Here is a 27,659-nt window from a genome sequence, read left to right as displayed (position 1 = left end):
CTTCTAGTTTTATACAGGTTCTGTTTGTTTGCTTCTTCAACTTCTGTCCTTTTTGTTAAGCCAGTTAATTTTAGTTATATCTTTTGATTTTAATCCTGGTTCATAGAAACAGAAATCCTTCACCATGCCTATTTTCTCTCTTTTCCTATGATTTACTAGCACCTGTAAGGAGGGTCTTTAAAACAAAAAGGTTGGAATGCTAAAGTTCTTAATTCACAATCCTCTGTATATTAGGCATTCATTTCCTGTCAGATGTTTATTGGGATCATTTTGAGTTTATTACAACCTGATATTTTTTTAAAAAGTGACTTTAGAGCCTAAGGGCTTGTGATTATAGAACAGATTACATAGAGGTATTTTAAACATGTAAGAGAAAAATGCCAAAAACCATTTTGATTACTTTAAATGTTTTTTTTTTTTTTAAATAAAAAAGTAAGTAAAAGTCAACCCCAAAATGGAAGGGTTAGTATAGTTGACCCTTGAACAACACAGGTGTGGACTATGTGGGTTCACTTCTACTCGGTTTTTTTTTTTTTAAAGTAAAGTTGCATCTAGTATGCCTGCCTTTCTTCCTGTCCTTCCACCTCTTCTACCTCTCCCACCCCTCAGACAGCAAAACCAACTTCTCCTCAGCCTTGTGAAGAGGATGAGGACCTTCAGGATGATTCACTTCCATTTAATGAATGGTAAATATTTTTTCCTTATAATTTTTTAAATAACCTTTTCTCTAGCTTCTTTTATTGTAAGAATACAACATCTAATATCTACAACATGTAAGGTGTGTGTGTTTATGTTACTAGTAAGACTTCTGGTCATAACTAGGTTGTTAGTAGTTAGGTTTTTGGGAAGTCAGAAGTTACGTGTGGATTTTTGATTGGCTGGGTTGATAAAACCCTAACTCCTGCTTTGTACAAGGGTCAACTGTATATGTTCCGTGATAGAGAGTAGTTATCTTACTTAAATATTGTTATAACCATGTAAAGCTGTTAATATCTGTTTCATTGGTGAGAAAACCATTATTTTTCTTGTGGGCTCAAATTATAGTAGAGAGATGAAAATGTATTTCAGAAAAGAGACTTCCATTGCTCCAACCCCATGCCATGTAACAGAGCAGACACTTTCATTACCCCCTGAACATACAGCTTGTGTATGTATGTATGTAAGACAGACTACCCATGTTGAGACACCTTGGCCCTTGTTTGCTATTGGCTCCCCTCTCCCACCGTTTCACTTCTGTATTTAGACTTATCCAGTATGGTAACCTCTAGAAATACATAACTGTTGAACACTTGGAAATAAGACTAGTCAGAATTGAGATGTGCTGTAAATGTAAAATGCATGCTGGATTTTGAAGACTTAATTTTTTTAAAGTAAGATATCTCAATTTTAAAATGTTGATTATAAGAAATAATATTCCAGATATATTGGGTTACACAAAATAATATTATTAGAATAAATTCTGTCTGTTTCTTTTTAACTTTTTCATGTGGCTACTAGATAATTTAAAACTTATGTGTGTGGACTTGGCTAGTGCTAATATCTGGGGAGACTGGAATGACTTTCTGAGGGTTCCTAAAATTAGATATTTGGACTGTGTTACAAAGCTAAGTTAGTTCTATTGTTTAGTTCTCATTTTACAAATGAAGAACTAATGTTTAGAGAAGTGATTCCGTATCATATACTTTGTCATAGTTACAGAACCAAGAATTGAACCATTATCTCCTCATTTGCACTCCAGCATTCTTTTAAATTTTGTGTAACACAGATTGTGTAGAGGTGAATCATGAGAGTTTTTGGTGGACCTCAGGCACCCATAGAATAATAGGATTGAAAGCACCTTGATGACAGTTCTCTAGATTTTTTCATAACTTTTGAGAGCTAAAGATATTTGTTATTTTGGGAACATTTTCTTTTATTAAAACTTAGAATTTTATTGTCATCTATGTGTAATCTCTTATTCAGGAAGATCATAGTGTTTTCTATCATTTTTCTATACTTCCTATTGTCTTAGAATTTTTTCCCATATTTTTTCAATCATAAAGTTTTCATTTGGAAACTTTTTTTATAGTGTCTACTTCTGAGAACTTGTCTTTCCTGTCCCTTCACGGGCATCTTTGAGAATTCTGACACCTGGATCATCTCAGGATTAATATCTGTTACTGTCTTTTCCTTTGAGAATGATCAGATTTTCTTCATCTGTACCCTTCCTAGAGAATGTTGTTTTTAAATGAAAGCAAGCAATTAACATTGATAGGCTCAGACTCCCAAGTTCTGTGGCACCCATGGGTAGTGGTTCCAATGTCAGTTCAGTTTTCAAAGTCTTTGCTAAGCTACTATGAGTCTGCTTCCTGATTGAGCCTCTCAGGAGTTAGTATGGAACCTGAAGGTGATTTGTGTCTTCAGTTCTCAAGACCTTTGTAGTGCTTGTTTGGGTATGTTCCACATGCACATCTTGGGATGAATTTGGAACTTGTGTTGGTTCATAGGAAGAATTGCAGGATCTACTTCAGCTCTCTCTTAGGGATTTTTTCTTATGCTTTTCAGTTCCTGGAGGCCTCATTTTTTCTGGTTTAGTTTGGCTGTTTTGATTGAAAGAAACTGGCTCAATCTAGCTGGTAAGGGTTAGGGGGAACACCAAAAAAGTAGGCCAATTACAGTGTTGAACAAGTGTGCTCAGAAGAATAGTAGAGAGTTATAATTCCACAAATGGAGTAGTGGCTGCTATGGAACAAATCTTCCCACAAATAGTAACTACAATCTCTGGACAACATATGAAAAACAAACATTATGAGGACACCATAGAACAAACCTGTTTCAGAAATCAGACTGGATTGGATTCTTAAGAGAATGGCATTGGAGTTTCCTGTTATTGACGGATCTTTGCCTGAGGACAGGTTCCCATTGGCAGAGGAATTAGAGAATTGTTCAGAACTAACATTGCACTGCAGAGTAATAGGGTCCAGCACAGGGAAGGAGGAAATCCAGAAGAAAATACCCATAGAGGTGGAGTACCAAATGTGGTTTATAAACTCTGCTAAAATATGGGGTTGACCCCTAAACTGGTAACAGTTCAGGTATCTATAAACCAAGAAAAAAGATTATCAAGTTGCTGTATGTGTGCAATGGAATACTCCTAAGCAATAGGAAGGAACCAAGGCATCGATGTCTGCAGCAACTTGGATTAATCTCTAAAACATTATGCTGACTGAATGTAGTCTTCACCAAACAAGCCATCATGTGTGATTCTACATATATCCTAAAACCAGACAGACCTCATCTATTGTGCATGTGGGGTGGGGCAGCCAAAACGAAGTTATGAGGGGAAAGAAGAAGAAGATTAAGTGGGGAAGTGCATGTGGCAGCTTTCTAAGGCGTTGGCAATGTTCTGTATTCCGTTAGGGATTTACCTTACTCAGGTACATACATTTGTTAAAACTTACTGAATGACATAGCCAGTATATGTCCATTGTATTTTGTGTAAGTTTTTTCTTTTCTTTTCTTTTTTCTTTTTTTTTGAGATGGAGTCTCGCCCTGTCGCCCAGGCTGGAGTGCAGTGGGGCAATCTCGGCTCACTGCAGCCTCTGCCTCCTGGGTTCAAATGATTCTCCTGTCTCAGCCTCCCAAGTAGCTGGGATTACAGGTGCCCGCCACCATGCCCAGCTAATTTTTGTATTTTTAGTAGAGATGGGGTTTCACCATGTTGGCCAGGCTGGTCTCGAACTCCTGACCTCGTGATCCACCCGCCTCAGCTTCCCAAAGTGCTGGGATTACAGGCGTGAGCCACCATGCTTGGCCAAGTTTTTCCTTTAAAAAAAAAAAAACCCCATTACTTGATGGGCAAGTTGCAGTATTTATAGAAGTATACTGATGACTGCAAGTTTTTTGAATAGATGTATTAAAACAAATATGAGGTAATTTTAATTTGTAGGTGATAACTATGTGGATATCCATTTTTTTCTATATGTTTGAAAATTTTCATAGTAAAATGTTAAGATAAAATAGAGACCAGTGAATGGTATTTCTCGAAGTCAGGTTCCTGTTAATATGTTGTTTTTTTATGGCATTCATCAAAATTGATTTCTTTAAATTTGAAAAATAGTTTAAAGAGCTCATCAGTAACATTTTTCTGCCTGTGCATTAAGCTCTGACCTGCTTATGATGCAGAAAGATAGAGAAATGTGAATAAATAAAAGCAAGAAGACAAAACATACATACTAACTTGATCATTTCAAAAAGATGTAGCAAAGACTAAGGTCATTTCTAATACATACATTTGGAGGGGATGGATACATAATTAGACTGTGCTCAGATTCAAGTATGATTAATGGAAGATGGAATTCATGGAATTGGTAATTTCGAACAGGTTTTTGAAAATGCTGTGGGAAGAAATTATTAAGAGTTTGTTTCCACTCTCTTAACTGACCAATAGTCATTTATGGATTATGGCTTAGGACACTTTTTTCAGTGTGTTGTATTTATTTTTCAAAAAAATAATGCTGTATGATTTTTATGGTGAAATTATTAGCAAGATTGGATAGATTAGAATTTATTTTAAAATATAATCTCTTTGGAGTCCGAGGTCAGGAGATCGAGACCATCCTGGCTAACACGTTGAAACCGCATCTCTACTAAAAGATACAAAAAAAATTAGCCGGATGTGGTGGTGGTCGCCTGTAGTCCCAGCTACTCGGGAGGCTGAGGCAGGAGAATGGCGTGAACCTGGGAGGTGGAGCTTGCAGTGAGCCCAGATGGTGCCACTGCCTGGCAGCCTGGGCGACACAGCAAGACTCCATCTCATATATATATATAATCTCTATCTTAGAAATTTAGTAATGGTCTGTTAGGGAGTTGTTGGATTAAAAAGGACTGTGATAGGATTTTATGGTTCTTTCATAAAGTTTTGAGAGACAAGTATAGTTGTATTAAAATTCAGTGCTGTAACATCTAGTGTTATGCATAACTGTTATAAATACCAGTTCATTTTCTGGCCTCTGTTAATTTGCTGTTAGGAAAGTTATTCTGATAGACTCAATTTTTAAATACATATATCAGTTTAAATTGTGAGTGGGGATGAGAGAAAAGTAAAATATTAGTATCAAAATATAATTTGTAATTACAAGATATAAGATTTTAAAATTTATTTCATTTTCTCTCTGGTTTTTTTTTTTGAAGCACTTCAATTTTAAATTCATTTTAGAACATAACATGAAATTACTTGATGTTATAAGGGTTTGATATTTTTCTAGCAACCAAAAATTTGGACTTCTTTTTTGGTCTTTTGTCTTTTTATCACTCCAGATATACTGCAATAATTTTTTTGTTTAAATCACCACTTGTATATATTATAACTTTCTCAAAGTAAAAGTGCTATGTTGTGCCTAGCTCTAGCCATCTTGTTGTAAGAGTTCTATATTACTGATATCTAAATGAGGCATTTTGGTCTTAGAGAAAATTGTGTTGTATGCTGACTTTGGAGATGGTAGAATTACAAATGTGTGTTCATGCCTTCCAGATAGAAATTTAGTGGTGAACAATCAAGGGGGTTTCACACTGTGTACCAGCTAGTTATTTAAACATCAAATTCTCCTTAACTTCTAATTTTAGTACCAGTGTCTTCCTAAAGGAGAATATTGTACCCAAACAGAAACAATAGTTCAGTTAGACTTAAATTTTTGCAGGAGCTGATTTACATCTATATAATACTGATTAAAGACAATACTATATGTATTATATATATAGTAATATATATACTATATTATATATACAATACTGTAATTATACTGACTAAAGACAATACTATCAATTGTATCTTATAATTAGTAGTTGTATTTTCATTATTAAATATCTTTTTTTTTTTTTTTTTTTTTAAGTCAGGGTCTTGCTCTATCTAGTCAGGCTGGAGTGCAGCACAGTCATGGCATACGGCAGCCTCAACCTCCTGGTTTCAAGCGATCCTCCCACCCCACCCTCCAGAGTAGTTAGGACTACAGGCATGCACTAATTTGTAAAACTCTTTGTAGAGATTAGGTCTTGTTATGTTGCCCAGGCTGGTGTAGAACTCCTGGGCTCAAATGATTCTTCTCTTGCAGCCTCCCAGAGTGTTGGTATTAAAGGTGTAAGCCACCACAACCCACCTGTTATTAAATATCTGAATCTTTAAGTCTCTGAATAAAATGATGGACAAGGTGAGGTAGATGGATAAAATTGCTGAAAACAGCTCATGATCAAAATAGAACCCTAAAGAGTTATCTGTATATCCATGTGGTTTCTGTTATTTGCCATCATAATACCAGAATCAAAATGAAAAATAAATTTAATGTAAATGAAAGTTTTGCTTCAAAGATTTCTATCACAGAGACACATTGATATTACATCCATCTTAAGACTAGCCAAGAACAAGAGAGAAATCTTATTAATGATTCTGAATGTTGTGTTAGGAGATACTATGTATTGCCCAGGTGAAATGTTCAGATGACTAAGTAGTGGACTTGCATGTGTGTCAAGTTATTTTATAATCACTTTAGGTAATTTGCATTTAAGAAAAACTTTTAAAAACAAGCTTTTTCCATTGAATGTTTCATCATATCTTTACATCCTCTAAAAGTAGATTTCTAAGATTTTCTTGATTGTAGAGATATGTTTACTGGTTCTCATATCCTTGAAGTGTTAAGTCTGCCAGGTAAGAACCTTAGCATCAACATAAGCAATGAAGTATAAAGGAATAAATAAATATAAAGTAGAAAATCAGCTGATCTTTGAACGTAAAGCTAGTTGTTAAGTTTGTCAGACCGTGGAGGATTTGCTAGAACCAGGCAGTTAATTATATTTAGGTAATTTAGTTAGAAAACCACAGTTTTTGAGGTACCAGGACCTATTGTTACTGATAGATGTTTGATTTCTTTCAGTATAGAAAACTTAAACATGGAGACACTCTTTTAAAAAAATGCTTCTGTGTGTCACTGAAAAAAAATACATATATTTTTTCTTTCAGTTAGCTTTATTGTCAGAAGGAGAAGCCAGATTTCTATTTTGAGAGAACCAGAAAAAAGTATTATGAGTAGGGAAAATATGCTCATTAACACAGAAGGATATCACAAGCATACTTGTTTTATTGTATGTTAAATTTAAATAGTTTAATTTACTCTAATCATTTTTCTTGTCATTTTATTCTTTGTTCAGTTATTTAATCAGGGGCAGTTATGGGCACTTTATCACTTAAAGTAAGTACTAGCCGAAAGGTATACTATTTTCTAGTTTTACTTGGGCAGTCTGGCCAAAGGTGAATAGGGCTTTTTGGGCCATAATTTGGGTTACTCATTACTAATTCAGCTTAGATGATAATGATAAAGCCTGATAATGGTACTAAGGCTGTTATATTCTAAAAACCTTTCTAGCAGCTAAAAGTTAGAAAGCAATTGCTTTTTGCAATTTAAAATTTTGTGTATGTCCTTTTTATTGAGGACATAATTATGTCCTTATGAAAATTATTTTCAACCTTGTTCCCTTCTGCTGTTTCCTGTGTTAACGGTTAAACCTTACTGTTAACAAAAATATTACATTTGGTTGATTCTTCCTCAATTCATCTTTAGGATCACTCAGTGTTAAAGCTAGAGGAGCCCTTTCAGATGATCTAATTCAGTACCCTCATTTTACAGATGAGGGAACTGAGGCCTTGGACTAGAACAGAGGTCTCCTGACTCAGTCCAGGACTCTTTCTATTACATCGTGCTGCCTGATATTTGTCTTTATGGAACTCAGCAACATCACATACAGGGTGAGCTTTTTTTTTTTTTAAATGAACACATAAAGTGATTTGCTACCCTCATTAGTTACTAGTCCTCATTCTTGTCTAACTCTTATTTTCCTTTTCTACCCGTATTTATTTTAATCGATTATATAGACCCAATTACTTGTGACACTTTTTTATTTTGCTGCTACCTCTTCTTGACGTTTGACTATTATTTTTAAGAGTTAAACTTTCAGAGGATTTCTTACCAATGATGACTGCCACTTTATCAGGCACTGTAGCAACAGTCGATTAAAATTTATAACAGGAATTGTTTGTAGAGTCTTACATTTAGATTAAAAAAATTACAAATAAGTAAGTCCAAGAGTGTGGATGAGATCTAAGCAGCTATAATACTAGATACAATTTTTTTTTTTTTTTGAAATGGAGTCTTACTCTGTCACCCAGGCTGGAGTGCAGTGGTGCGATCTTGGCTCACTGCAAGCTCCACCTCCTGAGTTCATGCCATTCTCCTGCCTCAGCTTCCCGAGTAGCTGGGACTACAGGCACCTGCCACCACGCCCGTCTAATTTTTCGTATTTTTTTAGTGGAGACGGGGTTTCACCGTGTTAGCCAGGATGGTCTTGATCTCCTGACCTCGGGATCCACCCACCTCGGCCTCCGAAAGTGCTGGGATTACAGGTGTGAGCCACCGCACTTGGCCGACATTTTTTTTTGTGAAATACCAACATCCCAAGAAATAATCAGCCAACAGTGTGATGTAACTGCCATTAAAATAGCCTGTGCTATGAATGCATGGATTTACACAGATTTATGTTTTAGGTTATTGCATTGTTTTCTATATCAGTACTCAAGTTGGCTCCTGTGTCCTTTTGACAAGTCCCTAGCAATTTTTCTTTTCTTTTTTTTTTTTTTGAGACGGAGTCTCACTCTGTTGCCCAGACTGGAGTGCAGTGGCGCAATCTCGGCTCATTGCAAGCTCTGCCTCCCGGATTCACGCCATTCTCCTGCCTCAGCCTCCTGAGTAGCTGGGACTAAAGGCGCCCGCCACCAAGCCTGGCTAATTTTTTTGTATTTTTTTTAGTAGAGACAAGGTTTCACCGTGTTAGCCAGGATGGTCTCGATCTCCTGACCTCGTGATCTGTCCTCCTCGGCCTCCCAAAGTTTTGGGATTACAGGCGTGAGCCACCACGCTCAGCTGATATTGTTTTATTTTAATCAAGGCAAAATTGTATGTAAATGCTGCTTGAATTATACTTTATTTTTTTTTTTGAGATGGGGGTCTCACTCTTTCGCCCCAGCTGGAGTGCAGTGGTGGTGTAATCATAGCTCACTACAGCCTCAACCTCCTGGGCCCGAGTGATCCTCCCACCTCAGCCTCTCAAGTAGCTGGGACTACAGGTGTATGCCACCATACCTGGCTAATGAAAACCAAATTTTTTTTTTTTTTGGTAGATACTGGGTCTCCCTATGTTGCCCAGGGCTCAAGTGATCCTCCTGCCTCGGCCCCCCCCGAAGTGCTGGAATGACAAGTGTGAACCATGCACTCAGCTGAATTATATTTTATATGCTGGAGCATGAGAGCTATGTTTTATTATTTATGAAAGTTTAAAAATATATTTGAATAATGTTTTAGGTGCCTTATAAGATACAGGCTGCTGATTTGTTTTGTTTTGTTAAAAAAGGCAAAAGATTTATTCATTCTGAAGAAAAACCAGAGCATGACAGACTGTGTTTTAAATGCTCATAATTTGGTAGTGGTTGAAAAAATATGCATATTAAAAGGTGACATCATAATAATGTTAACACTTGGTAGGTTAGAAATGGCTTTTCCATGCATTCCCACCTGTGAGGTGTATAGATTAGGTTTTATTCTCTTTCACAGTTGAAGAAACTGGGGCTCCGGGAAGTTAAAATGACTTGATGTAATGCCTTAATGTCAAAAGCCAGTAGCATCAAAAAGAAAATGTCAACATTCTGACTTCTGGTCTAATACTCTTTTTACTGTTGTCCAGTTTTGAGAAGAGCAATAAAACTCCACTTAGGGGTACAGGAGGAAAGTAGCCAGACATCTTTAATGTTGATATTTGAATAGGTATCATAAAGAGATAATATTTGAAGAAGAATAGACGAATTTCAACAAGTGCGGTTGAAACAGAACTAAAAGCAGAAAAAGTGGAAATTTGTGGGACATGTTAGAATGATACCAATATACTCACTTGAAGAGTAAAGTGCATTTAAAGGTGGTACTGTATGGCTAGATAGGTACTTTGGAACCATAGAATGGAGAACTTAGTAGACTCTTAGGCTGTCGTAATAATACAGGTGATAGGTACTGTAGAAAGAAAGACGTGGCTGTAAGAGGTGTTAGATACATTTTAGAACGTATAGATTTTTAAAGCTTCATTTGTGTTATGTGAATGTAAGTTTTCCCTTTCCTCAAGGACTCCATCTCACCAAAAGTCCCTCATTTTCAGGTGAGATCTAAAGTAAAAGTTAAGTATTTTTCCCTTCTGAAAATTTTGTTTTATGATGGATTTAACATAATTTCTTACCTGCTCTATATTTATAAAAAGTTTCAAGTTAATAATACTAATAAAAATATTATTATAAGACTACTGAAAGCAGTTTAAAATTTCTTTGTGGTTCTTTTTTGTCCTTAGATTATATTCCCTAGAGACGTATGCCGCGAAAGTACTGTTGTAAGGTGTGTTAGTTTTGTTAGTAGACAGTTTTACTGGTTTACAATATTAAAAGGTTCTTTCTCATTCATTTTGTATTTAGACAAGGTGGGTTGACTGTGGCTCTCTTCCAGTTGTCTGCTCATTTGGAGAGCCAAGCTGTTGAAGTAGGCCCCATATAGGACATGCTCGTTGAGCAAGACAGCTGGCAGTTACTTGTAATGTCTCTTAAATCTTGTGATTGGATATAGTGTGTATCACATCATCTGGAATTCCGCTGGCCAAATTATGTCACATAGCCAAGGTCCAAGTTGTTGGGATAGGGATGAATAACTCTGTTGCAGGAAAAAAGAATGCTTAAATTCTGAACCAGTAATACATTCAACCTCTACAGCCACTTAAATTGATTCTTCCCATGTGTTGATGCCATCATAGTTACCATTATTAGGGTTAGTTTTGTTTTTTGTTTTAAGGGGATTCTCTGATAAGCAAGGTAGACAGATGACTGAAGGTAAGAAGAAAAGGCTTTTGTTCCCCTTGTCTATACCTGTCTTCTACAGCATGGAAGGGGCAAATGATGGAATCTGTATTTGTCATCCTAGGCTTTTTCAGCTTAGTGTGACTGTTATAAATTGAATTGTATCCTCCTAAATTCATAAGTTGGAGTCCTAACCTCCAGTACCTCAGAATGTAATCTTTGAAATAGGGCCCTTATAGAGATACTTAAGTTAAAATGGGATCATTTAGGTAGGTCGTAATACCTTATGATTGGAGTCCTTATAAAAAAGAGAAAATTTGGGCACATATAGAGGGAGAACACTGTGAAGACACAGGGAGAACATGGCAAAGTGACTAGAGTGATGCATCTATAAGCCAAGCTCTATGGTCCGAATTTGTCCCTCCAAAATTTATGTTGAAACCTGATCTCCATTGCAGTGATATTAAGAGGTGGCTTTTTTGGAAGTGATTAAGACATAAGGGCTTTGCCCTTAGTGAATACAATTGTGACCTTATAAAAGAAGTTGAAGGGAACCCCCAGGCTCCTTAAACAGTATGAAGAGGATACGGCCAGAAGGCACCATCTATGAAGCAAAGAGCCTTCACTAGGCACTATATCTGCTGGCACCTTGATCTTGGGCTTCACAGCCTCCAGAACTGTGAGAAAAAACTTCCGTCTAAGGTATTTTTTGTTGTTTTTTGTTTTTTGTTTTTTTTTTTCCAGTAGCCCCAAATGGACTAAGACACCAAGGAAGCCAGGAGAGAGGCCTGGAACAGACCCCTCCTTAGCACACCTTCAGAGGGAATGCGGCCCTGTGAACACCTTGATTTTGGACTTCTATAAGACAATTTCTGTTGTTCTAAGCCTCTTAGTTTATGCTACTTTATTGTCACGCTAATGTAGAACTTTGCTAGAAAGCACCTTTAAATAGAAGTTTGGCAGCCAAGGCAGGAAGAAATTAGCTTGAGGCTAGCTTATTTTTTAACCTTTATTGTGTAATGAGTAGTCTAGCTGCTAAGTAGATGCAGGAGGAGGGGTCTGTCTATTTAGATTGGGAAACATACTTTCAAATCTGTTATCTTTTTCGGCCTGAAAAAGTGAAATATACTTGATTAATTCTTTCTAAGCTGGAAATCTGTATTGAACCATACAATACTGATTAGTTAGGGAAGTTTCGAAAGCTAGAAGATATTATGAATTGTGTCCCCACAAAGATGTGTTGAGGTGCCAACTCCCAGTACCTGTGAATGTGACTTATTTGGAATGGAAATAAGATCTTTGTAAATCAAGTTAAGATGACGTGATTGGCATGGGCCCTATTCCGGTATGACTGGTGTTTTTATAAAAAGAGGGAAATTTGGACACAGACAACACACAAAGAGGAGAATGCCATGTAAAGACTCAGACACAAAGCAAGGTGGCCATGTGAAGATAGAGGCAGAGGCGAATTTTGCTGCTACAAGCCAAGGAATACCGGGTGCTACAGAAGCTGGAAGATGGATAGAATGACTCTCTTTTAGAGACGTTGGAGGGATCGTGGCACTGCCAACACAGTTCACTTCGGGCTTCTCCCATAGAACTATAAGACAATTAGTTTCTGTTGTAATTTTAAGTGGCCCAGTTTGTTGTAGCTATCACAGTAGCTCTGGGAAACTGATGCAGAAGGACATGTGGATTTCGAGAGTACTTTGTGGTCTTTGGGGCTGTTCTCTTACATCATTACATTTTGTACAGATTATCAGAATGAATGTCTTTAGTTGGATAAACCACAAATTCCTAAACTGTGTTGTGCACAGCATTCACCTTCACGTGTTTTAAAAATATTTTAAGGTACTTAATATTACTCAAGTTTGAGAAAGATTGAGTTAAAATGTATTTATGTGTTTATCGTGATATAAGTAAGTTCCTTGGAAAGCAAAACATTAAGCTATTATTCATTAACATTTTGTTATATTAGGTGGTTCAGCCTGTCACCTACCTGGCTTTAAGGAATGAAATATACTTGGTGGCGGTGAGGGTTGGGGAGGTAGCATAGAAAACTTGGAATGTAAGTCTATTTGAAAAGGGCAGTGGGCTCCGTTGATGTTAGAATGTCGGGGATCAGATTTCGGGCTTAGGAGAAGGTGGGGATGAGGAAGTTGTCAAGGCAGAGAGTTTAATTAGTGAAATAGTGCCAGATTTTGAGGTGGTTGGTAAGAAAAAGGTTGATCTAGGGAAAGGGTTGATAGAAGCATAGGGAGAGCTGTGCTTACTCACATTTTGCCCTAGGCTTAGGCCTCTTGTTGGCAAAGAGGTTGATCATGGCTCATACGCAAGGATTTTGGAAAGAAGGAAAACCCTGTCTTATGCTTGAATATCTTCTAATATATCCACAGCAATTATTGATGCAGTCAGGAATAGCAGTGTGAGTGTAGACCAGTTTCTTGGCATTATTAAACACGTGTGCCTCTCTATTCTCTAGCTCTTTCACTCCCTACATCTCCTCTGTTCTTTCTTACGTACCCTCAAGGTACACAGGGACGGGTATGGAAACTGTACCAGGTATAACTTGGAAATCTGGCTATAAAGAATTTCAGATTTTTTGCCCAGCTAGCCCTGCTCCCTTTATTCCTTATGTAGCAAACAGGTTGAGTATGTGATGAATTAATTCTCGAGTACCAAAGACCTGCATTCTTTGTTGCCGTGTGTGTTGGTAAAGAACGCTACCCCATGTTTGGAGTCCTGAATGGGTTTTCTTGGGAAATAAATGCTGCAAGAGAGAGACTAGTTTCAAGTTTTGGTTAGAAGGAAAGGGATTGCAACCCTTTGGCACCTTCTACAATACAAGTGATGAGTCTGGGCAAAACAAACAAAAACATGCTGAATCCCACCAGAAGGAAAGACAGTGTGTTGCGGTAGCAGTGTGCCTTTACAGCAGCTTCCACACTCCCCTGCACCTTCTCCTAGGTAAGTTTGGTAGCAACTGGGGTAAGTTTGGTTATGAAGCCCACTCTTCACTGTATTGTTCCTTTATATTAATGGATTTCTATATTGTTACAGTGTTAAGGGCCTAGAACAGTGGCAGGCGTTGTAGTGTAGTACTCAGTAAAACATTTGTTACATGCATGATAGCAAAACTAAATTTAAGTAAAATGATTGAATCTTTCCAAATAGAAGTCCATTTATAGAAGTGTAGTCTCAGAAAATTTATAATTTTCATTCCTCTAATATGTTTTAGAGTTAGTAGATGCCATGTGTTATATCAAAATTAGAACTTTGGTACTCTGATATTTATGGCTTTTAAGTACCTTTTTTGTTTATTAAGTATAAACATATCAATATGTATTCCAACATGAACACAACAGAAACCAAACTAAAGATTTAGGTTGTATTAAAATATGACCAATACTGTGGGCTAAGGAGCCTGTTTTCCAGTTTTTCCAGAGTAGCTCTTTGACAAAAATATTTGTCACCAATATTGCCATGAGGGAATCAATAGGTCTCAAACATTTTGGTCTGAGGGCCTTGTTACAATCTTAATTTATTGATGATCTCAAAGAGCATTTGTTTATGTGGGTTATAGTTATCAATATTAAATGTATCAGATATTAAAATGGAAATTTTCTGTTACTTACTAATGTATTTTTTTTCTTTTTTGAAATCAAACTCTCTTTGTCACCCAGGTTGGAGTGCAGTGGTCCTATCTTGGCTCACTGCAACCTCCACCTCCTGGGTTCAAGTGATTATCCTGCCCCAACCTCCCAAGTAGCTGAGATTACAGGTGCGTGCCACCACACCTGGCTAATTTTTGTATTTTTAATAGAGACAGGGTTTCGCCATATTGGCCAGGCTGGTCTCGAACTCCTGACCTCAAGTGACTCACCCGCCTCGGCTTCTCAAAGTGTTGGGATTACAGGCGTGAGCCACTGCGCCTGGCCATTTTATTCATTTGCAAGAAAATGTCTGCCAAATCCCCAGTCTGAATAACTATATTGTCATTTCTTCTTTGAAGTATAAACGCTGTTCCATGAAAAAAGTGGCTAGTGTAACTTGCAATTCAAACCATTGCAGTGCTGTTTTTTGAGACAACCATCGTTTTAGTATGCAACGGAAGTAACTCTGTGTTACTTAGCACTTTGTTATGCACATAGCATATTAAAAAGATGTGTATTTGAACATTTAAGATTTTCATAATATCACCTTTTCTGCTTCATTCAAGGATATTCTTCAAGGATTTTTTTTTTTTTTTTTGAGGGCATAGTGGTGATAAAATACAATGACTGCTAGTAATACCATCAGGTCTTGATTCGTAATACTAAGGTGTGAGCAGTTGTACTCACTATTGCTTTGTAACATTGGTGCAAATGCCAATGGAGTAAAAAATGCAAGTTAATATCTTAGTAATGCTATAAAAGTAATTTTGACCTCACAGTTCCCTTAAAAAGTCTTGGGAACTCCAGGGGTCTACGGATCCCAATTACTATGGCTAAATAAAAAGTTGATCACATTTTGTCATTAGTATAACAAAATACCGTATCTGATTTTAAGTTTTGAACACCTTGAACAGCCTTAACAGTGAAGTACATTGCTATGTGTCTTTTAAGAAAGAATCTTCTAAGAAGGTACTATTCTATTAAGAAATATTAAGAGTTAACTTTGCAGTTAGAGTCTGTAACTTGACTTGGTAGGGCACATATAAGGAATGTACACAGTAGGGCCTCAGTGTGGTTATGGAGTGATGTACTTCTCTTCCTCCCAGCCCATGTGCCCTGTGGGCTTTTTTGTTTGCTTGTTTTTTAAATAGTACATTTTATATGACAGTACTGCCAACTGTTTTCTCTCACCCTGTGAAATTGGCCTATGAGAGTTTCATGGTGGATTTCTCCTAGTTTTCAATAAAAGTTGGAAGCCTTCTCCAATTTATGTCAGTTATCTTTACTCTATTTTCTTTTCCCTTTTTCTTCTAGGTTTACTAGTAGCTGGGTTGTGTGTGAGTGCACATATGTATGTTGTCAATCTATTAGCTGAGTACTGAACTTAGTTTGCGTCGTCTTCACTCGATTTGAGCAAGCATTTATTGCCCTGTGGGGAATGGATGTTGATCTCTTCACAGTTTTTTTTAAAACTATACTTTGATACTTGGGCTGTATCAATCACATATTTCTGCTTCCTGAACAATCTTTTGGACATTTTTACTCTTGCCGTTCCAGAGAATTGACTGAGTATAACCAATCTATGGACACAAGTTTTGATTTACTTACTAGTCTGAGTTACTTAGGATTTTTTTCCCTCATGAGGAACCAAGGAATAACCACATCTTCTTTCTAATACAGTGTTTCATAAACATTACTGTGGGTAGTATTTATTATCCTAGCCTCCTTTTGTCTTTGTTCTTCCTATAATATTTGAGTTTTAAGCAGAGTGCCCATCTAGTCAGGTGATTAACTGTCCTTGTAAAGCTTTAGTATGTGTTCCACCCTTTAAGATTCTCGGATGAAACCCTGTCTCTACTGAAAATACAAAAAATTAGCCGGGCACGGTGGCGGGCGCCTATGGTCCCAGCTGCTCGCCTATAGTCCCAGCTGCTCCGGAGGCTAAGGCAGGAGAATGGCGTGAACCCGGGAGGCGGAGCTTGCAGTGAGCTGAGATCGCGCCACCACACTCTAGCCTGGGCGACAGAGCGAAAGTCTGTCTCAAAAAAAAAAAAAAAAAAAAAAAAAAAAAGGATTCTCAGAACATGTCTGTTCCAAAGCTAGAATAAGTAGTTACAGTTGAGAAAGTCTCATTAGCTTTCTATTGTAATAAAGATTCCTATTCAGACAAACTCAGTATTTTATGCTAGTGAGACAGATTTTGACAGATCTTGATTTTAGTTTATTTTTATTTTTATTTTTTTTTTGAGACGGAGTTTCACTTAGCTGCCCAGGCTGGAGTGCAGTGGCATGATCTCAGTTCACTGCAGCTGCCATCTCCTGGGTTCAAGCTGTTCTCCCATTTCAGCGTCCTGAGTAACTAGGATTACAGGCACCTGCCTCATGCCGGCTAATTTTTGTATTTTATTAGAGATGGGGTTTCGCCATGTTGGCCAGGCTGGTCTTGAACTCCTGACCTCAGGTGATCCGCCTGCCTTGGCCTCCCAAAGTGCTAGGATTACAGGTGTGAGCCACCGCACCTGGCCGATTTTTATTTTTCATACCTGACTTTCTAATTCTTTGCCAGACTGACATTGCTTTACCTTAAGTTCTGTGACTGATTACTGCTTAGTTGTTGAAAATATGTACCAGAAGTATGACCTATCTTCTTATCTCTTAGTGTTCTCATTTCTTGTCCTTCTTTGTTCCCCTGTTGATATACTTTGACTGTAATTTATTCAGTTATTCCATACATATTTATTATTTCCTAGGATATGTATTTTTATGTTTTAGAAGGATCTTAGTTATAATCTGTGTAAATAATCACTTTTATACATTTAGGAAGTTGAAGTCAATGTCTGTGGGCAATGAGGCAGCTCATCAGAGGTCTTTTGGGTATGAAAAGAAATAAATTTGTAGCTAATGACACTTGGACTTAAATCAAAGTTGACTCATCATATAATGGATGATAGTTTACTGCTTTCAAGCCTCAAGAGCTTTGCTGAGACTTTTAAAAATTGCTTAATTGAGATTATGAGTCAGTGTTCCCTATCATCACATAAACAACAAATATTCTGTTTTTTAAAAAAGCATTTTGTGAAAACCATTCTTACCTGTGGGATGTACAAAAATAGGTGACAGGTTGGATTTGACAATACAGGCTGTAGTTTGCAGATCCCTGGCTTAGATCACAATTGAAACCGATTTGATACTAGAAGTCTCAGTTAACTAATGAATAATTGATTTGGTGTGTTGTTTTTCTCTTTTTCTGTCTGTCTGTCTGTCTTTTTTTTTTTTTTTTTTTTTTTTTGAGTCAGAGTTTTAGAGATGGGGTTTCACCATGTCAATCAGGCTGGTCTCAAACTCCTGACCTCAGGTGATCTGCCCGGCTTGGCCTTCCAAAGTGCTGGGATTATAGGTGTGAGCCACCATGCCCAGCTGGTGTACTCTGTTTTTTTATGTCTTTATATGTTGGTGTTTATAAAGGTTGATAAGTCCTAATAAACATCATGTGCAATAGGTACTGAAATATTTCTTAATGAGATGAGCTTATTGTTTTCCTTTTTCCTAATTCCTGGAGATGTCTGTCTGAGATCTGACCCTGATTTTGGTCTTCTAATACATTTTTTAGGCCTATAAAAATGCTTTCTTAAAAATTGCTTTATGACCTCATACTCTCAGGTAGCTTGCAAGGTTCCTGTTACAACTCTGTAACTTATACTGACTCAAGTCTTTGAAGTTTAGAAGTAGAGGAGACTGTCTGATTCAATTTTCTCATTTTGTAGATGACACAGAGACCCAGAAAATTCGCATTACTTGTCTAAAATCATATAGGCCATCCAAGATGTTATTTTTAATTTACATCCGAGCTCTGGATTCCAATGAAAAAGAGAAGGAAAAGTAATTTAAGTTTGTCACGTCTAAGTTATAATTATACTTTGGTTTGGGCTAACTTATGTTTGTAAGATAAAGTAATTTCGATTACACATTTGACTTTGGATCATGCAAAGGGTGTCCAGATCTCTTAAAAATGTGCTATAGCTAGGAGATTTAAGAAGATAATCTTATTTCTCTCTTTGTGTCCATAACTCTTTCACTGTTTTTTTCAGTCATCTAAATTTAAAATTATGTAATCGAGGATCACAGTTGGGCCCTGGCTTCAAGAATGGAATCAGAAAAGAATATGCTGTCTCTCTTGATTGAGGTTGATGTTTAAAGTAGTACTTGATGTGTAGAAGAACTAGGAGAGGATTAAATATTTGGAGCAGTAATTGTCCAGCGAGTATATGCTGAACTCAGTTTTGTGATGCTGAAAATGCTGTACATATTCAGTTCACTGAATGAGTCGTAGCTGGATTGCCTCACTAGTCCTGTGTTTTTGTAATATTTGCTGAATTATTGTCTACAAAGTTATGCAGTAAAATGATATTTCATGGTGAACATTTACAATATTAAGTGAACTTTTGAATATAGCCACCAGTTGGCTAAATATTAAGACTAATTTTGGATTTGCTTTTGTCTACTTTAATATAGCTGTGGTTTGAATTAAGTAGTTGATTGCCTATAAGTGATTGGAATTTTAAATAAAAGCTTTTATGAGTGTACAAGTGATTTCTGAGAGGAGGAAAGTTACAAAGATATAATTTTTGGGAGGATCTCAGTTACTATTTAAGAATGAGTAAATATGATCAGGTAGAATATACAAATAAATCCTTTGTGAATTTAGGAAGTGTCTATTTTGAATATCCTGTTTATTTAATAAGCCATAAGCTCTTCGAGGGCAGGACTTCATTTATGCATGATATACTCTTCATCAGGCCTGATACCTGGGTGGTAAAGTGTAAAGACTGAATGAGTGTCTCAGTGCTGTTTTGTGACCTAGTTTAAAGACAGTCGTTCTAAAAGATACCATAATGGAGGAACTATAGTGGTAAGTCTTCTTGTGTAGTCCTTGAGATCTGATTCCTAGTATCTAGTACTTGTGCAGGCAGGTGAAGACTACATCACATCCTAGAGCATTCATTTGGCTATATAAATAAACCATAATGGACAAGTTCTGCAAAGCCTTATTAAGTCCACTCATGAAGTAGTGGCATTTTCTCTAATTTCACTCGTTGGCACATAGGCTTTTAAGTTGTTTTAGAAGTAAGCCTTTCAAGGTCTTTTTCCTTTAAAAAAAAAAAACTTATTTTTGATTGTTGGGAACTGATATAGCACTATGATCAATTAAATGATCAGTTTATAGCAGTTTGGACAGATAACTTTCCTGCTCTTATTCAGTATTTTTTATTATGACTTAAAAATATACCAGCAATATATATTTATTGCAGGAATTTTTATAAGCAATAATTTATATCATTTTGATTTGTATTTTTCTTTGCCCTGGAATGCATTAGGTGGTGCTGAGGCATCACTTGTTACTAGTTTCAGCTGGGAAATTGATGGCCTTTGCTAATCAGAATGAGCATTGTGAAAAACCTTTGCAGATTGAATACTTTCATCCAAGTTTTGGACTGAATGATATTAGGGGAAAAGAAAACTTACTGTTTCTTTGTCAGTCTGTCTCAGTTGGATTCCAACTAGCCCATCTCATTTTGGGAAATCCTAAAAATAAAATAGTTGCTAATTGTTCCCCGTGACAAACATATTCATGATTGATCAAATTATGATTTAATTTCTCATAATTTCATCATGGATGGGGTTGGATGTTTTGTTTTTAAAGTAATTCAATTCAGCGTGCCTTCAGAATTGACTGAGTGCCTGCTATGTGTGCCGAGCACAATACCACACCTTACTGGTGGTTAGGCTAAAGTTGAGCAAGGTGTCCTGCCAGAACATTTACCATCTAGTGTACTATAGTACATCTAGACCAGTGTCCTGGGCCAGTGTCCTCAAAGGAGTATTTGACTTATTCCATTAAGCATGTAATAAACATTCAGGTTATATAAAATTAATTGTACTCTTTGAATTAACTTTTTTGGTGAAGAGGGTACCTTTTCTTTAGATGAAGATATTAGAATTGTCACTCTTCCTCTGTGGTTTCCCATCTCAGTAATTGACAGTACCAACTGTTCAGTTGTCCAGAGAGAAACCTTTGATTCTTTCCTTTTCCTCAACTATGCATCCAGTCAGTTAACATTGAGTCTACCTCCTAAATATTTTTGGAACCCCAGTGTTCCTCTGTGACAGTCCAGGATTTAGTCTTCTCCTGAATTACTGCAATATCTTCCTAATTTGGCTCCCTAATTCCCCTTACTCCAATCTAGCTTCTTTATAGTCTGTGCTTCTCCCTGCTCTTCCTGAAACTGTTTAATGGATTTGTTTTCTCTTAGTGCTGCCTTGAAGGTCCTCCTGAATATAGTTTCTGCCTGCATTTCAAGCCTTACTCATCTCTGTCCTTACTCAGCCCTTCCACACCTGCTGCAGCTCATGGGATGCTTCTGTTCACTCCCTCCCTTCCCCAAGCACCCTTGTTTTCGGGCCCCTCCTTTAGTCTGAATACCAAGGACACTTCTTCTAAATGTGTTCCTAGACTGCTAACTTTAACTAGGGCTTCTTCTGTGTGTGTCCACTAGAAAATTGTCATTGCCTCCCATTTGTCTTTCTCCCTATGAGATACAAGCTTGATGGGTGGTACTTAGTCACCACTTTCTCCTCAATGTAGGGCAGTAGCAGTTTGTCACATGGTAGCCTACTCAAATGCTTGTTAATTTTTGATTTTTTTTAAATCTGTTAACTATATCATAAAGAAATCCATGATGTCGCAGGACAGCCAGCATAGTTCCACGTTAGATATTTCTTTATGCTGAATAGATGTGAATATATCATTTTAAAAGAGGAATCGACAAACTACACTCTGTGGACCAAATCTAGCTTGCTCTCCTTTTATAAGAATCACAAGCAAAGAAAGGTCTTTACATCTTTATAAGTGCTTAGGAAAAAAAAATCAGAAAAATAATACTTTATGATACAATGATATTATGAAATTCAGATTTCAGTGTCCATAAGTTGAGTTTATTGGAACACAGCCACACTAGTTTGTTTACATATTGTGTGTTGCTGCTTTTGCACCACACAGCAGAGTTGAGTAATTGTAATAGGCTGTATGGCTGATAAAGCCTGAAATATTTATTGTTTGGCTCTTTATATAAAAGTTTCCTGACCTCTCTCCTTTGTCATTTCTTTGACATGAGAACAAATAAGTATAATTAGATATATTTGAGTCATGCCTCAGTTTTCTTTTTTCCCCCACTTCGTGTTAAGGTTTAAGTATGTCCAGTAAGACAGCATCATTTGAGTTTTGGGAACTATATTACAGCCTATCTCATACATACCTAGAGCTTTTTGAGACTTGAACATTACAGATGAGATGTTGAGAAAATAGAGACTTCATATCCTGCCAAGTTTCATAGATAAAACTGGAGTGGATAACTCATGGTTCTACCCCACCCAATGGTCTTTTCCCAAGTAACTAATATTCTTTTTTAACTAAATCAGCCTTCTTGCAAATAACTAACATTTTTTATTTTTAAAATTTACTTCTTTTTACAGTTAAGGAGAAAAAGTGAGCAACTTTTTATGCTATTTGATAAAATCATTAAAATATTATGCTAAAGCCCTCTTAAAAATTTTGTTTTATTTTTGCCAGTATGTTACTTTGAAGAAAAATAACACCAGCCATGTTTTGGTTGTATAATCATTTTCCTAACTATTGGAAGCAACTTTGTCAGGTTTTATTATTAGGCAATGTAGAACCTTCGTTTTACATCATTTAATAAAATCAAATGGTTTTTACAACATTGTTTACATCTTGTTTAAAAATATTTTACTGAGAAAATAATTAACTTTGTTTTATTTTTAGGGTTATATCCTGTGTTGTGACCTCATGGTTTAAGTGGGAATAAAGATGAGTATAAGCAGTGATGAGGTCAACTTCTTGGTATATAGATACTTGCAAGAGTCAGGTGAGTACTTTTATAAAGTAAATAGGCCTCAAATTATTTTAATATTCTCAAAATAATCTTTTATGCATTTGAAATTTGTATCAGTCCAAACCGTTGAACTTTGTATGTTTCCTTAATGTCTGGACTGCCATTTTAAAGCTATGTTTTACTGCATGGTTTAACTCTCTGACTCTTTCAAATATGTTGGAAACAAGGCAATTATTTGTAACAGTTTGGCTTTCGCTGTTGAGAGACCATTTTTATAATTTGTTATGAGGTGAGATTATTGCATATGTTTAGTAGGAACATAAAAACTTTTAGCCACCATCAGTTTGATAATGTATATCCAGAATTCCCAATTAAATGTTGTTGGTCCTAATTGTAGTTAGTATTTTGGAAACTAAATTAACAGTATTTTCTAGAATGCTTTCAAAATTATTATTTGAATTAAGTGTATCCTTGATCTGAATTGTTATTATTGTAATGGGAGTAATTATAAATAGAAATCATTGAAAGCTACTTGCAACTAATATTAAATCAATCAGTGATCTTCCAAGTTTTATTGACAGATAAAACAGAAGGAATACTGCAAGGGAAAATGTGGATGGATTAAGCAAAAATTTAAAAGTAGAAGAGGGAACATGGTTGGGTATGGGTGGAGGTATAAGATGATGAGAAAGATTAATTGCAATGGAAGTGCCGATTGCTACTAAAAAATGAAAGCATTTGGTGATTTCAAATGTCGTGGTCTAGAGATTGAATTTTAGAAATTATACCTTAAAGTTACTGTTATGTTTTAGTAGTAAGGTGAGGTGCCCCATAAAAAAGATAATTTTGGTAGTCAAGTGTGAGGGAGGATGGAAGGATAAAATAGAGGTCTAAGCTTGTAGAATATCGAGCCCTCAGTTTATGGTTTTGAGACTTGAATCATTCTTCTTGTATGGCATAGTTAGTTGTCCTTTCCTATACAAGGAATACAAACATGGCTTTCGGTCTGAGAGCCTGTTGCTTGGTGAGATGTTCCCAGCTGTTCTTCAGTGCTGAGCATTTTTGGGGGGTAGGGGTTTTCTATTCCCAAGCACCATCACTGCCCCTGTGTGAGGTGTAACAGCTGTGAAAGTGATGTCCAGAAGGACAGGGAGTGAAAGAGAGATTAATTTATAATGAAGCTTTGAAGTTAATAGCTCTTGTTTTGTTTTCTTTGTTTAAACTGGTAGACTGGTACTGAAGGCAGATCTAAAGAATGTTTTGAATAAGATAAAATGATTAATAAAGTGAAAAAGTAGTGACTAGTGATTGTTACATATGTAACTTGTAAACAAGTTTAACAATTTCAAATACTTGTGTTTGAAAGTTGTTGTGTAGCACTTTGAACCAAAATGGGAAAAAATTTGTTGGGTTAAAGCAAACTCTGCTTTCTGCTTTTAAATTTAATCACCTTTTAAGCCAGAGCTTTGAGACTTTTGCACACTGGAGCGAAAACCATTGTGAAGGATCAGTAGATGGGAAATATATTGTAAAGGCTTGTTGGTGTATGGTAAAAACAACTATTTAGGTTGAACCATATAAAATTACTGCTTTTGGAAGTTAGAAATAGTGGAATAGCTCAGCAGTACCTTGTGGTTCAGTGTTGTTAATGAGAGCACTAATATTTTTCTTTTTCTAAACAAAAGTCCACAAATTGATACTTGATGTTACTGTAAGAAAACAGTAAAAAGGAGCAGTAAAATAATATTCTCGGTTAATTTCTGAACGAGTAGATTAAATATTATCAAAAGTTGTGGGTTTTTTTGTTTGTTTGTTTGTTTTTTGAGACAGAGTTTCGCTCTTGTTGCTCAGGCTGGCGTGCAGAGGCGTGATCTCGGCGGCGGGTTCAAGCGATTCTCCTGCCTCAGCCTCCCGAGTAGCTGGGATTCTAGGCACGCACCACCATGCCTGGCTAATTTTGTATTTTTACTAGAGACGGGGTTTCTCCATGTTGGTCAGGCTGATCCTAAACTCCCGACCTCAGGTGATCCGCCCACCTTGGCTTCCCAAAGTACTGGGATTACAGGCATTACACCCGGCCCAAAGGTCTTCTTAAACTTGCTTTTCTTCTTAGAGAAAAAACCCTTCAAAATTCCATGTTTTAAGGTGTTTTATGTTGAAATAAAAATAAACCAAGAATTAAAAAAAAATTTGTATGGTAGACTGATACATCAAGCTCTCTCCATAATTGTTTAGTATGTTCTTAGGTGTGCTTTGTGTATTCTTCAGAAAGTTTTAGACTTTACAGTGTAGTGGTGATGCTAAATCACATCTCTAAAAATGTGAAAACCAGTCCCTTGGTAAAAATTGTAACTTCCTATTTACATTATGATTTATAGGGAAAAATCAGTCTCAACTGATGACATTTTGACTTATGGCAGTTCCCAGGACTGCAACTTGCCATAAATTTAAGAACTGCTTATGTAAGAATTCTGAAGTTTGAGCCTTTGACTACCTGCATCAGAGTCACACTGAGTGGGGCCTGGGAATCTGCATTTTACAAATGCCCCAGGTGATTCTTTTGGCTTAATAAAGTTTGAAAGCCACTGGTCTATATTAGTTGTAGGACAATTAGAACTTGACAAGAAAATTGACAAGTATTTAGCATATTCACAATATCTTGACAAAAAATTATGCTGAGTATTCAAGATAAAGTAGAAAACATGGAATGTATATCTGCTGAGGTTTGGACTATGAGAACATATCCTAAAGAGGGGCTGCCACTAAAAGTGTATATTTGTGTTTGTGGGTCAGGCGGAATAATGAGGTAGCAGAAATAATGAGGCATTTTTATGTCTTAAAGGGTGCCACGAGATATTTATTTGAAATTGCGTCCAGAAACAGGATATGGAAGAGAGTTTGAGAATGTTATAGTTCTGTGAACTCAGGACAGGGTTCAGACAGAACTCAGAATCTCACCTATAACAAATGCCCATAGTAGCTTTAGATCTGGGCACTTGCCACTTATTCCAAAGCTTTTTCTTGGTTCTGATCTCCAATTATACTTAAATATGGCTACTTTTGCAATAGATCCTAATTCAGAATCACCAAGTACAGTAATGTCTGGGTTGTTTTGGGGATTCATCATATTTATCACCTCAACCTACAAATGATACTTAACTGAGAATTAGTCATTCAATATCTAAGAAATGCGATCTAAATTACTCTTAGGTTATAACTATGTTTCTTGAAAGATCTAAAGTAATACCGAAGAAACTGGAATCTTTATACTGCTGCTTTCCCTGCAATAGAGCACTGAATTGGATTAGGAGACAGCAGAAAAGGAACATCGTGGCAAAGGAGGGATTTGTGCAGGGACATTCAAAGGACTGGTTTGTGAAGACTTCCAAAAAGCAAAAATAAAATTTCCGCCTGGCCTGTCTCATTATCAAAGACTGTCCAAAAACACATTATGAAAGTTTTTATGTTTTGATAAATATGTGGTTTAGTAATACTGTTTTTATGTAAGAACTTTTAACATTTGTTCTCTGCATATTGTTCAGTGTTGACTGTGGTATCTATCTGCAGGGGGAAAATCACTTAAATTGTTTTAGTCTTATATATTTTTTTACTGTTGTCAATACTAGAAGATACTATCTGTTGAAAGTTTCCCTCCTGCAAAATTACATAAATTCTCAGATTCATTTTTCTCACCTATAAAATACGTTGCTGTGGAGAAGGGATTTACATTGTGCTATTCAGCCTCAAATATTTGATGGACGTCTCTGTTTTAAATAAGCCATCCCTCGGACTCATCAAAACTAATTAAAGAAAAATATATTTATTGTAGGGTTTTTATTAACTATTGTAACTTTTTATTTTTTGCAATTTTGTCACTAGAAAGTTCACCCTACGCAAATTTCTTTGGTCGTCACCATTCTGCCTTTTTATGAATTAGACTTCCCTATTCAACAAATATTTCCTAGGGAATAAAATGATTTTTTTCTCTTTTGAGATGACTTGAAAATTGAGCGTATTTAATGTGTAATACTGTAAGTAATGATTAACTTGATTCAAAAGTATTGTTCCTTTAATTAGTGTTTGCCCAAGGGCATTAATTTCATTGCCCTAATAACTTATCTAGCAACCATATGCAGATAAATACTTAGTGGTACATGCTAAGTTGCATGTACCTGTTTTTCTTATAAGAAATCCTGTTTTCTATAAGAAGATGTCATTTTATCTTGCTTTAGTTGTATATTTGCTTTAGGGAAAGAATTCTTGATACTAGGTTTAACTATTACATGTCTAAGAGCTCCGTAACTTCTCCATTTATATTGTACTTGACTGTTGGAAGCTATGAAACAGTTGCATCTTATAATTGAAAGACTTAACTGGAATTGCAAAATCAAAATGTCCTTGTTACTAAAATGAGTAACTTTCTAGATAGTAATTCTGAATATTATTACTTTTTAAAAATTTATTTAAAAATAACCGATGTTGCATACTGTCTCCATTTATAAGAAAGGTGATATATAAGAAGGAAATATATAAAATCTGTATTAGGGTTCTCTTGAGGGACATAACTAATAGGATATATGTATATATGAAAAGGAGCTTATTAGGGGGAATTGACTCACACAGTCACAAGGTAAAGGCCCACAATAGGCTGTCTGCAAGTTGAGGGGCAAGGAAGCCACTGGTGGATCAGTCCAAGTCCCAAAACCTGAAAAGGAGGGAAGCCAAAGCCATCTGTGGCCAAAGACCCGAGAACCCCTGGTGTAAGTCCAAGAGTCCAAAAGTTGAAGAACTTGGAATCTGATGTTCGAGGGCAGGAAGCACCCAACACGAGAGAAAGATGAAGGCTGGAAGACTCAGCAAATCTAGTCTTTTCTATATTCTTCTGCCTGCTTTATCCTAGCTGTGCTGGCAGCTGATTAGGCGATACCCACCCAGATTGAGGGTGGGTCTGCCTCTTCCAGTCCACTGACTCAAATGTTAATCTCCTTTGGCATACTTTCACAATTATATCCAGGAACAATACTTTGTATCCTTCAATCCAGTCAAGTTGACAGTATGAACCAAGATGATATATAAGAAGGATGATACATGTAGGCTTCAAGAGTTTGGTTTATGAAGGATCTCCTTATCTCTCTTGCACCCTACCTTCCTCCATTTTTTCCCACTAACTTTTTCAACGGGATTTTCGTC

At 36.4% G+C, this 27,659-nt stretch overlaps 1 protein-coding gene across 9 annotated transcripts in view; it reads left to right on the top strand.

Annotated features, from left to right (window-relative positions):
* Nucleotides 1–27,659, top strand: part of TBL1XR1 (TBL1X/Y related 1) — a 178,355-nt gene that overhangs the window by 109,619 nt on the left and 41,077 nt on the right. For 6 of the 9 annotated variants that reach the window (XM_054479694.2, XM_054479698.2, XM_054479693.2 and 3 more), the window contains one exon: nucleotides 22,400–22,502. The exons of 1 other annotated variant lie outside the window; for it this stretch is intronic. In XM_054479694.2, the coding sequence (XP_054335669.1) occupies nucleotides 22,445–22,502 (58 nt within the window). In that variant the 5' untranslated portion in view covers nucleotides 22,400–22,444. Of the gene's footprint in view, nucleotides 1–7,655; nucleotides 7,775–22,399; nucleotides 22,503–27,659 lie in introns of all 9 variants that reach the window. 2 more of the 9 variants (XM_063662444.1, XM_063662443.1) reach the window with 1 other exon arrangement.

Source organism: Pongo pygmaeus, chromosome 2, assembly GCF_028885625.2.
Source record: "Pongo pygmaeus isolate AG05252 chromosome 2, NHGRI_mPonPyg2-v2.0_pri, whole genome shotgun sequence".
NCBI classification, from domain to species: Eukaryota; Metazoa; Chordata; class Mammalia; order Primates; family Hominidae; genus Pongo; species Pongo pygmaeus.
The sequence above is the reverse complement of the archived record's forward strand: the minus strand, read 5'-3'. Positions and strand labels throughout refer to the sequence as shown.